The sequence below is a fragment of the Patiria miniata genome, unplaced genomic scaffold (assembly GCF_015706575.1).
Source record: "Patiria miniata isolate m_02_andy unplaced genomic scaffold, ASM1570657v1 HiC_scaffold_11, whole genome shotgun sequence".
NCBI lineage: Eukaryota > Metazoa > Echinodermata > Asteroidea > Valvatida > Asterinidae > Patiria > Patiria miniata.
Genome location: NW_024037049.1, coordinates 6,274,548 through 6,287,602, shown reverse-complemented (window position 1 = coordinate 6,287,602; position 13,055 = coordinate 6,274,548). Strand labels below are relative to the sequence as shown.

General features: G+C 37.3%; 1 protein-coding gene across 1 annotated transcript in view; it reads left to right on the top strand.

Annotated features, from left to right (window-relative positions):
* The window catches only part of LOC119743107 (coiled-coil domain-containing protein 175-like), a 254,808-nt gene that overhangs the window by 123,136 nt on the left and 118,617 nt on the right, over nt 1-13,055 (top strand). The window contains exon 14 of the mRNA XM_038219464.1: nt 3,509-3,716. Coding sequence (XP_038075392.1) covers nt 3,509-3,716 — 208 coding nt within the window. The remainder of the gene's footprint in view (nt 1-3,508; nt 3,717-13,055) is intronic.

Below are 13,055 nucleotides of genomic sequence, written 5' to 3'. Positions count from 1 at the left end.
TTGAAGTTTGCTCTCGACTGCAGTACCACGTTTCTAGATTATTACAAACGGACAATAGGGGGCGCTCAGGAGATAAGTGTTAATGAATAGCCTTTAGTACTGCCGCCCGAACATCGGGTGCGTAATTGCTCCCTATTGTTGGCTTGTGGCTATTAAAAAATATGTAAAAGAAAGAATAGCACCATGTCTTTTGTTATTGCGTGTCAATCAATCTGGGCCAACTGGGAATATAAGGAGGGGGATTTTTTCCCGAGAGGCCATACGTTTATCGTACTCCATTGAGACAACTGTCAAGATTTTTACTGCAATGGCTTCAATCAAGAACAAGCGAAAGGGACATTCCATCGAGACCAAGATTGAAATCATCAGGGCCGTTGATGCCGGACGCAAGAAGGTTAATCTGAAGAATAAAAAAATTTAAAACAACCCGGAAGTAATATTAGCACCCTCTCTTGCCCGATTCCAGCAAATGCAAAACGAAAGCAAAATGTCACTTGGCACGAATGTGCGCTATAGTTAACCGAAATAATTACAATTTCAAAGAATCCCTTCAGAAACAATAATACCCAACTGCTCTAAAAAGTCAACAACAAAAAGTAAAGTTCCACATCTAAGGATCAGGAGTCACTCAAATCCGGAAGTAATACATATATTGGCGCCCTCTCTTGCCTGATTCCAGCAAATGCAAAATGAAAGCAAAATGTCACTCGGCACGATTTGTGCGAGTGACCTACTTGCCTGATTCTTCTCAGCGATGATGCCTTTTCCTCCGGATTCAGGTCCTCAAATATTAAACAATGTTCCCATAAAGGTATTTTATTTATTTCATTTATTCATCACCATCAGTTAAATATTTAAGATACATTAATGACAGACGTACATACCAACAAATGACCATCTTTTCATGTCTTCGGACGTGCGTTACACGATTAAAACACGCGCGCACAATGTACCGTACCTTGTGCACAACGAATGGGGAAAACTGCGCTCCGGTTTTAGCGAGGTTCCGGCTATAAACACAGTATTGTGAAAGTCCATCGGACCTCGTTATAACGGGAGTCGACTGTATATAGAAATATATCTGAATGGGTGATTCCAGTTATTCGGGTACCAACTTGTGACATGCACATATTTGGCCCTAAATGCACAAATCATCACTTTTTATCATTTATTTTACAAAACTCTCATGTGAATTTACATATATGGGAAGTTTCTTGAAAATAGTGGTACTTAAGTTCTTTTCAAGGGTCAAAGTTAATGCTAATCCTCAAAATGTCTTGTTTTGTCGAAAAATTATGAGTTTCACGTGTAAATGGGACACCAAAATGTTTTTTGTCACATTAGAACCACATTAAAATCTATTTTATACCATTTATGGCAACACAAGAAAAATAAAAGAAAATAACATACGCACCATACTAACGCACAATTCCATTGAAAGTAGCAAGTTACAATTGGTACCCTTATAAGTGGAATCACCCATTTTTGAAAAGCTGGACATAAATTTAGCCGGAGTTCCATTGCCCGAGGCCGATGATGAAACCAAGAATTGGGAAATGTGTTTAAAGTCTGGTTCTAGTATAGTAGTTTTTGCGCTACATTATAAAGCCACGAGGTGGAAGTCTGGCTTACATCCGGTGATAAGCGGCAACAACTTGACGATAACGCGAAGTTCACAAACAGAAATAACTTTCTTCTTTAAGTCACCGCAAATATTTATACTTTTGCCAGTGTTAAGACTCAAGCGTTATTAGGCGACTCAAGTTGAGTGGAGTCTTATAATATACCGCCTAATATATACACTTATAATATACACTGAGAACAAGGACTCCTGAAAAACGGTATTCCAGAGAGGATTATCTATTTCTACGTATGGCTAGCTAATTTATTTGCCTCAGCTTCCATTTACTTCCTCTGCTTCTTATTTACAAGAATGAGCACACACATTTACATCGTCTCACTAACTACAATAGAACAGGACATATCAACAGCAACTCTAACCACAGGTTACACTGACAGTGCCCTACATCGAGGTATATTGGTTGCATGTGGTTTATGTACATAACGTCGCACTTACATAAATTATCCTCCAAGCAACCTGCTCGATCCGGCACTTGCACAATTACACTCCTCAATACACAACTCCTGGCTCCTTGAGTAATTAAACTGCTCAACTTCAACTTCAACTATACTCGAAGTCAGCTCTGCTCTAACTACCCCCGACCACTGAGCTCTGCTTCTACATGTAATAACCTACTTGAACAATTATCCAAAATGGACCCAACCAACCCCTGTTTTGAAAGTCTCTACAAACAAAATTTGGTCCCAAAATAATGGTCTCACTATAACCATTATTTTTCCCTTCCTTTCAGATAATTAAATCTGTAGAAGTTTCCAAAAGTGCTCAATAAATACATGTGCCTGTTTTTCCCCTTTCTAGTTTAGATTCTTCCACAAACCCCTTTTTTCGCTATCACAACATTATTTATACACTTCAAAACACCCTGTCAGCCCACTGACAGCTACACATGTATTTTTTAACTTTTTGCCTATGTCTTGATGCGCTTGACGTCCCTTGGGTCTCCAAACTTCCAGTTCCAACCCATTAGACTACTTCGTTATGGAGACTTACTCCAACCACCAGTCCTATACACATTGAACCGTTACCAGGCACTCACCCTGTCCGCCTTCTGTAGTTCAAACGTTCACCAGATCCATTTGCGTTACAGTTTGAAAGTGGGATTGAAATACCTGTATTATTTTTTAGTGAACATACGTGGTTCAACAGTCTTTGTGGGCTAACATGAAAATGTATGTCGCAGGTCAAAGTTTACGGCTTTGATTGGATATCGTGTAATTTATGCGCATCAGAAATTCTTGGCCGATTCAGCCTAAAATGTAAAGAAACACATAAGGAATTCACCACGGTGCGTCAAGGCTGTCATCTGCCTCGATTTACTGTACGACTGTTTGCAGATGTGTTCGTGGGGCGTACGTGTAGACAAGGCACAAGCAAGGGTCGTTGAGGCTAACGGTGGTATGGAGTATGGTAGCAGGAACAAGCTCGTTTGGGGAACAAGCTTGACAGCCTTGGTCAAGGCTAACTGGTGTTCAATCCTTCTTTCATTCTGTCATTTATTATGGTGCTGTGTTCAAATATCAGTGACGTAAATGACTTGAACATATTCTGACCCGACTCCACCACAAACTGCGACTTGACTCGATTCAACCATCTTGATCTTAGGACTCAACTCGAGTCACATCCTTAAAATTGACTCGACTCGATGCGAGTCACAAAATTCAGTGACTCGTTTCAACTTTGCCTGTGCCTTGTGTTTGGCTAACAATAATGAAAAATAAATAATAAAAAAAAAATTAAAATAGAATTATGATAGAATTTATGAAAGGTTAGTAATTATACTTGACATAATTACATATTGTCTATGATCACTGAGTTGTATTAATTTGATGTAGAAAATAATACACAACCTTCTATGTTCTTCTTCAGGGTTACTGTTCAACTTCTGGGCAAGCAGATCAGTGATTTCCGAGATATACTGACAAGGGAACAGAAAGAACGTTTCGACCTTCAAGAGAAACGTGATAAGCTAACTAGAGAAATGGATGACTTTAAGCTTGCATTTGGCAAGTTTATGTCCGAGATGAATATGCGAATCAACAAGGCAAAGCAGGAGCAAGGAGATCTTTCAAGTGAAGTAAGCAATTACTAGAATGCTCAAAAGTATGTGCATAAAAACACTTGATGTCGTACCATGATGTGTCTGGAACTGTGGGTAGTTGAGGCTATACAGGGTGTCTCCAAAAAAATGTCCCTCTGGAGGGTGTACAGAATTCTCGTAACTTATGGAAACAAATTCAAATCAATTATAGAATTGATGAGCCCAAACCATTTTCTTTCTTATGTGAGTATTTTGTTGGATTCGGTTCAATGGTGTTGAAAGAAAGGCAATTAATGTAACATCAGTCCATTTAGCTCCATTCCAAGTTTGACAATACATACACAGGGTTCGAAATTAGCGGTAGCCTGCCAGCCAAATGCTAGTCAAAATAGCGGCGGGCTAGTCAAACTATTCCTTAAATAGCCCGGCTGGCGAGTGAAACAATTATTTGGATACGGCAAAGATGAAAGGACAGGAAGAAATAAGTCATGAAATTTAGAAAGCAATTTGTGTGTAATTTTATCAACTGTTTAAGCCCTCACTTTTTCCACGATACGCTTGAAAAAATTTAACCAAAACCATAAAATTCGGACCACAGGTTGCCGCGGAGCTAAAATTTGTCCGGAAAACATGATGACGTCATCAAAAATGCAATATTTCAAAACACATATTAGGGAAGGTCCGATCGTCATGAAATTTAGTGGATAGGTAAATAATGGTACTGGTATGCAAAGGTTGAAATGATATCATAATGACATCATTGGCTGATTTTTTATGAATTTTGGATTTGTTAGGAATTTTTTCCTATTACAAAATTTAACACTATTTTTTATCTGATCGACTTGGTGCAGACCAAGACCGCATTAACATATTTTCATTTTTTAAAACAAAGTTGCATACGGTAGACATTATAATCAGATTTTTATTTCAAGATGTTTAGTTTTCCAAGCCAGATAGACTTTGTATACGAAGTAGTGTTTCTCCGCATTTTCCTGTTCCCTGTATATGTTAGGCTTATGTATGTTTCAAACGTATGTATGGGTGTACATGTTGTGTGTACAATGGCTCGGGTCATTTGTGAAAGTGATGCAGTAATTCCCACGTTTTCCTGTGCCCTGTTCATAGGCCACACGTAAGTTTCAAGCATATGTATTTATGTCATACATGTTGTGTGGGTGAAAGCAATCTGACTGCTAGTGTTTTTACAAGGTTAATGAAGTTGAGTTATAATTTTGCATTTTTAAATGCATGCGAAGTGCCAAGTTTGCCGGTATGTCAAGTACATACATGATCTGCCTGCGTTACGGGTATATGTCGCATACAATTGGGTCGGGTCGTGGGTATGTATGAGATGGATGATCAAGGATGATGAAGTTGAATTCTAACTGCAGTTATCAATGCAGGGGAATTGGCCCAATTGGCTGCTCAGTTGAAAGCTTACAGCCAATTTGCATGCATACAACAGAATTGTAGTACTCGTACTCGGTACTCGTACTGGAGTACTACTCGAGTACTTTTTTAGAGTACTCGTACTCGTACGTCAAAGTACTCGTACTCAAAATGACGGTACGGGCCCTTGCGTAGCAAAGTACTCATACTTGATACGTTGAAATTGTAATCAATCATCAAAGTACTCATACTTGAATAGCAGTACTCAAAAAAAAAATGGTACAGCTTGACTTACTGTGGCCTTATTTTAGCGATTCTTTCAATTTGAAATGGTGGATTGGCTGGCAGAGAAATCAAAGTTTCCTGATTTTCCTCTGTGCACTTCTGGACAAACACATTTAACAGACAGTCTAAGTACTAGGTACTCGGAAAAAAGTACTCGACTACAACACTGGCGTACAATTTAGTTGGGTCACTGTTGTACTCTAACAGCTAGTCTTATTTCAAGGTTAACAACTACAATTATCTAAGCTATTGCACAAAGCTCTTTTGTTTCACAAAATATTTACTTGAAATGCTATTGAAACTTCACACAATCATACTTATTCAAATAAGTGCTCAGATAATTTGTCTCATTTCAAAACTAAACATTTTGCGTTTCATTCAATCTAGTTTGTCAACGAAGCAAATTCGTTAAAGATAACAGGGAACGTCACATATTGAAACTTCCATATTAAATTCCAAATTTAGCAAACTTTGACGTAAAATGCACTTTGAACTTTTAATTTTTTAAATAATTTTCACAATTCACATGTACATTAATATAAACTCAAAAAGCATAAAGTCATACAAAAACATAATGCAGAAAAGCCCTATGTTCTGCTTCAAACAGACATAGACCTCTAGTTTCCTCTGGTTCCTACCCCAATCACATAGACTTTGTACATGTTTATTCACCACATTTTGAACTTAAAAAACAAACTCGTATTCTAATGAAATCTTACCTATGTTAAGACCCCATAGTGAGTTTGTGTCCCAAAGAGTGACGTCATTCTTTCAATAAAAAAAAATTGACATAGTATTTTTTTACAAGTATTTTTTTTATAAGAATTCTTTTTAAATGCGAAAAAAACCTGTGTTCTGTTTCAAACAGACGAACAGACATATTTGTTTTCTTATTTTTGGCTGTTTTGCAAAAATTTGCGAAAAAAGCCTTTCTTTTTGTTCAGATTTTTTTTTTAAGTTGATTCGGTGTACAGCTGTTCTTTTGTTAATTTTTTTTAACTTTTCCGCTTGGAAGCGGAAAAGCATTGTTTTTGTTCTGATTTTTTTTCTTATAATTGTTTTTGTTCTGATTTTTTTTTCTTTTTTCCCCCTACTTTTTCTTCTTGTTCTATTCCAAATCCCATAGACTTTGTACATGTTTTATTAACCACGTCACTTTTGACCTAAAACAAACTCGTATTCTGATGAAACTTACCCTATGTAAAGACCCCATAGTGAGCTTGTGTCCCGAAGAGTGACGTCATGATTACGTCATCATGGGTCACGTGACGTCATCTTAAACATGCAAACTTTAGAATCCCATATCTAAAGAACTGTAAGTCCGATTTGGTTGAAACTCAGTATGTAGGTAGACCGGGATGTGTTGTATGTAAAAATTGAGGTGAGGTCATCATGATGTCATGGTGTGATTTTATATCGATTTTTGAAGTTTTGGACCTTTAAATCCATGTATCACGAACGCAATATGCTAAATTCAAATTCTTTTTGTATTATGGTTGTTAGATAACAGGTATATTGACAAAATTGTAAAAATTGTGTGACGCCATTATGACGTCATCAAAAATGCAATTTTTTTTAAAACACGTATAAGGGAAATGTCCAATCATCATGAAACTTGGTGGTTGGGTACATAATAGTACTAGTACACAAAATCTGAATTGACGTCACAATGACGTCATCGGTAGATTTTTTAAGATTTTAAAAATATTTACAATTTTATTCTGCTTACAAAATTTAACACTTTTATTCATTTGATTGGCTTCAACATGCTAAATTCAAAATTCTGTTTGTATTAGGCTTGTTAGGTAAAATAGGTGTCTGCAAAATTTTTTTTTGAAAATGTGTGACGTCACAATGACGTCATAAAAAATGTGATTTTAAAAACACTTAAGGGTAAGTCCGATTATCTTAAAACTTGGTGGGTAGGTAGATAGTGTTAATAGTATGCAAAGTCTGAAGTGACGTCATGATGACGTCATCACCTATTTTTTTTTATTAATTTATCAACTTTTTCATATTTTCTTCTAATACAAAAATTGGACAAAGTATTTTTTTTAAAACTACATGTATAAAGTACATGTATTATTTTAAAAATGCGGAAAAGCCTGTGTCCTGTTCGTCAAACAGGCATAGCTCTAGTTTTTTTTTCTTTCTTTTTCCCCTCTTGTTTCTACCCCAAATCCCATAGACTTTGTACACGTTTATTCACTGCAGTATTTTGAACCTAAAACAAACTTGTATTCTGATGAAACTTGTCCCATGTAAAGACCCCATAGTGACATTGTGTACCGAAGAGTGACGTCATGATGACGTCATCATGGGTCACGTGACGTCATCTTAAATGTTCAAAATTTAAGACCCTACATCTAAAGAACTGTCAGTCGGATTGGGTTGAAACTCGATATGTAGGCAGACCGGGATGTGTTATAGGTAAAAATTGAGGTGACGTCATCGTGAAGTCATCATGACCTCATCATGTGATTTTATATCAATTTTTGTTAAGTTTTGGACCATTAAGCCATATGTCACGTACACAATATGCTAAATTCAAAATTCTTTTTGTATTATGTTTGTTAGGTAACAGGTATATTCACAAAATTGTGAAAATTGTAAATGCGATTTTTTAAAACACATATAAGGGAATGTCCAACTAATATGAAACTTGGTGGGTGGGTAGATAATAGTACTAGTACACAACATCTGAAATGATGTCACGATGACGTGATCGGTAGATGTTTTGCGATTTTTTAAATATTGACAATTTTATTCTGCTTACAAAATTTAACACTTTTATTCATCTGATTGGCTTCAAGCATGCTAAATTCAAAATTCTGTTTGTATTGGGTTTGTTGTGTAATAGGTGTCTGCACAATTTTTTTGAAAAATGTTTGACGTCACAATGACATCATCAAAAATGCGATTTCTAAAAACACTTATAACGGTAAGTCCGATTGTCTTGAAACTTGGTGGGTAGGTAGATAGTGTTAAAAGTATTCAAAATCTGACGTGACGTCATGATGACGTCATCACCTATTTTTTGTTAATATTTGAACTTTTTACATTTTCTTCTTATACAAAAAATTTGACAAAGTATTTTTTTAAAGTATTTCTTTACATGTATTATTTTGAAAATGTGGAAAAGCCTGTGCATAGCTCTAGTCTTTTTTTTTTATTCCACCCCAAATTCCATTGACTTTGGACACGTTTTTTTAACCTTAGCATTTTTAACCCTAAACAAAGTCGTATTCTAACTAGAGGTTTGTGTCAATTTGTTCATTAAACACTGCCGAGTTGAGTTATGAATATGTTTATGTAAGAACAAGAATCACGAAATTAAATCCTTTCCAGTACAATCAATTATTTTGTTTAAAAAAAATGCATCCTTAATGGTGTAATAAATTTTAGTAAACATTCTATGTACACATACACATACAAGTTATTTCTGGCTTAATGACGTCATCATTTAAAAACGGGAAGTGAATACTGATTTAGTTCGGAGTGGATAAATGTTCGTTGTGAAGTTAAATAATGTATGAAAATATGGAAAATTTAACTGTATGCATTCATAACACCTAACTCCGGTTTGATGATGTCACAGTATTTGGAAGCAAAAGGTAAACATTGTAAGGGATATCGTTATTTGGGCTACGAAGATATACGACATGAATCAAATGATATAATTAAATTCAAAATATTATCGTTTTCAAATTCTCATAGAACTAACTACCGGTCTCATGACGTTATGAATTTGAAACCTTGCCTAATTATCTTTGTTTAATCAAAGAATATCAAGGGGCGATTTTGTGAAATTTTAACGGATGGAAGAAAGCAAACACTATTTAATATGCCCCCAGGGGGCGCCCTTTCGAAAAATGACGTCATCACACTATTTAGTGTCTGGCATTCCTCAATAAACACTTTCATAATATATATGTGTGTAGTAAAAAGTATTAAGGAAGTGAATACTGATTTAGTTCGGAGTGGATAAATGTTTATTGTGAAGTTGAATAACGTATGGAAATATTAATTGTATGCATGTATAACATCTAGTCTCATAGACGTAACTTGTTTCTTTTCTTTACATGGATATCGTTATTTGGGCTACGAAGATATACGACATGGATCAAATGATAGAATTCAATTTAAAATATGATCGTTTTCAAATTTTCACGTAACTTCCGGTCTGATGACGTCATGAATTTGAAACCTTGCCAAGTCATCTGTGGTTAATCAAAGAATATAAAGGAGCGATTTGGTAAAATTAGAACCAATGGTCTTCAGATTAAAGAAAACAAACACTATTTTATGTGCCCCTAGGGGGCGCCCTTTTGGATGATGACGTCATCACACTGTTTTTTGGGACTTGCATTTCTTACTAAACACTTGCATCTATATATATAAGAGAGAGTTTAACTCGGCCTCCGAGACGATGTTTGCTCATGAAAGGATCCGAGACCGCGGGCTCCCGCGGCGCCAAAATCGCTCCACGTCCGTGGAAAAATGCGGAGGGTGTCCTCCGCCGGGTCGGACACTTCGAGTCGTCCTGATTTTCCCGTACGGACCGGCGATCCGTTTCGTTGATTTTTCGTGACTGCGTTTTGCGCAGGAATTTGCCGTCGTGTGCGCTTTCACGTTGACTGCCTGGCCGCCCCCTGTGCTGGCTTTTCTGCGTGTCTAGACTGTGCGAGGTCAACGGCTTCGAATTAGGGGTTGTGTTTACGTGTTCTACTCGGCTGTTCTGCCAAAGTGTTCACCAAACGGTAGCATGGGGTGACCTTGGCAAAATATTTTTTCTCCATGGTGCGTGGCCACCAAGTGTCCCTATTCTTTCATGTGCTTTGCTTGCCGCCCCTGCGCCGAGTGCAACGAATACTCAGAAGGACTACACATTAGTATGCCTTGCGCGGTCTGACCAATCGAAAGTCTACACTGCATAGTATTTCCGGGCTATGCAAAACTGTCGATGGCAACGCGTATTGCAGCCTGCTCCACACCCTGGAAACGAGGTTGGGTCTACGGTGCTCGCTATTTGAAGCGCAAGCATGTGACGTCGCGTGATAGAGTGCTGTTGCTTCCATAATGTGTTTACAGCTCCATGCTTCCACCACCAAGGCTGAGCGTTGTGAGTTCACTGCCCGCCACGTATTATTCAGTGTCGTGTTATAATTTCGGGGGCCTGTTTGGGGTCAACGAAGGATCGATGCATTCACAAAAAAATCGACGAAAAAGTGTCCGACCCGGCGGAAGACACCCACATTTTTCCACGGACGTGGAGCCATTTTGGTGTCGCGGGAGACCGCGGTCTCGGATCCTTTCAGGAGCAAACATTTCTCGGAGGCCGAGTAAAACTTGCTCTTATATAGATGGTTGAACCAACTTCAATAAAAGTTAAATCGACTTTTTCCTCGCAGACGGTCTCGCAAATTGTAAGAAGTTCAAGTTTACGTTTGTTGAAGAGTCCAATACTGAAACTTAATTATGACCTTCCTCCATGATTCAGACCGTTTGTAATTTTATGGTAACACTAAACATTTTCATTTCAAATGACACCTTTACGTTTTATTGCATTATGATTTATTGTCAAAACTGTACAATCAGCCTTCGCCTGTGTACTACGGTAACCTTTTCACTGCGTTTTCCAAATGCGACTGCCTCACAAAATGCCAATTTAACAGACCAACAGGAACATTTACAGACAGTTGCCATGGTACATAATTATCATGTGCGTAAATCGACGGGGGACAGGGGGAACCCCCCCCCCCCCCATTTTAAAGCGGGGGACATTGTTTGGTTCCCCCCCACTTTTTCTTCCCCGAATAAAAATTGTAGCCTACAACAATGATTCTATTGCTCAGAATACATGTAGCTGATTCAATTACTCCAAACTCAAACCTTTAAAAGATGATCTTTAGCTGAAATTGGTTTTAGTGGTCAGAAATTGCCTCAGATCACACCACAGAAAATGCTTTTCTATATAACTGCATGTCTCCTTAACTTTATCCCCATTTACATTTAACTCCCCAAATTGTCATCCCCAACACTACGCCCTACCCGATCTATGATCGGGTAAATCAGCTTGTAAATATATATGTCTGTAGTAAAATGCTTCCGCTTTTGAGTTATATTTGGTTTTTATTGCACTTCAGTAATACCGGAAGTAAAGGTCAAGCGGTTTTGTGTCCGAAACAAGAAATGTTTCTCATGGCATAGTCTACAACCTCATGAAAAACCGAACACGATACTCCTTTTAGTTCAAAAGTAATAGCGCAAACTATTTTGTCAAAATTTGCCCTTAAATCGCTTGTAATTTGATACCTGATGACGTCATGATGCCGTAACAAAATTTGTAACATCTTCGTAACATGGTACAAGTTCACACAAGGTTTTGTGATCATACCGTAAACGGTCTTCATTTTGAATTCACCTATTTTAGACCTTCCGGTAGACCCGGAAGTAAAGGTCAAGCGAGTTCACGTACACCACAAAGAATGTTAAGCAATTAGTGGTCTATCTGATTACAGAAAACAAACATCATTGAGTGGTCGGGCACAACCTGGCCACTCTTTGGATCTGTTACAATAAATGTTTTTTTTTTTTTTTCGGACAATACTTCTCCGCGGGTTTTCTCCTAAACGGTATACGGTATGAACTTGTAACTTTCAATATATCGATCTTCATCTGAAGTGGTGCATATTACTCTGACGTCATGATGACGTCATCGGGTGTCAAATTACAAGCGATTTTAGCTGAAAAAGGGTCAAATTACCTTCACCCATAATTCTTGAACAAAATAATCAGTGATGTTTATATTCTGTAATAAGATAGACCATGAATTGATGAACATTTCTTTTCGTGTACGTGAACTCACTTGACCCCTTCTTCCGGGTCAACCGGAAGGTTAAAGTTAGGTGAATTCAAAATGAAGACTTTAGCCTGAAATCAAAACAAAGCAAAATTTCTTCTATACAGTTTACAGTATGATCATCAAACCTAGTGTGAATTTGTACCACGTTACGAAGATACTATAGATTTTGTTACGTCATCATGACGTCATCAGGTATCAAATTACAAGTGATTTAAGCGCAAATTTTGACGAAATAGTTTGCGCTATATTTTTTTAACTAAATATAGTATCGTGTTCGTTTTTTCGTGAGGACTATGCTGTGAGAAACAATTCTTGTCCCCGGACACGAAACCGCTTGACCTTCACTTCCGGTGTTACCGGAAGTGCAATAAAAACCGAGTATAACTCAAAAGGGGAAGCATTTTACTACACACATATATATTATGAAAGTGTTATCGGGCACAACCCGACCACTCTTTGGATTTGTTGCGATTAATCTTTCTTTCTTTCTTTCTTTCCTTCTTTTTTTTTTTTCCCCGGACAATACTTCTCCGCGGGTTTTCTCTTAAACGGTATATGGTATGAACTTGTAACTTTCAATATACATCGACCCTCATCCGAATGGGTGCATATTACTCTGACGTCATGACTACGTCATCAGATGTCAAATTACAAGTGATTTTATCTGAAAAAGTGACCAAATATTTTCACTTATTACTCTTGAACTAAACATTCAATGATGTTTGTATTCTGTAATCAGATAGACCATTAATAGCTAAACATTTTTGTCGTGTACATGAACTCGCTTGACCTTTACTTCCGGGTCTACCGGAAGGTCAAAGTTAGGTGAATTTAAA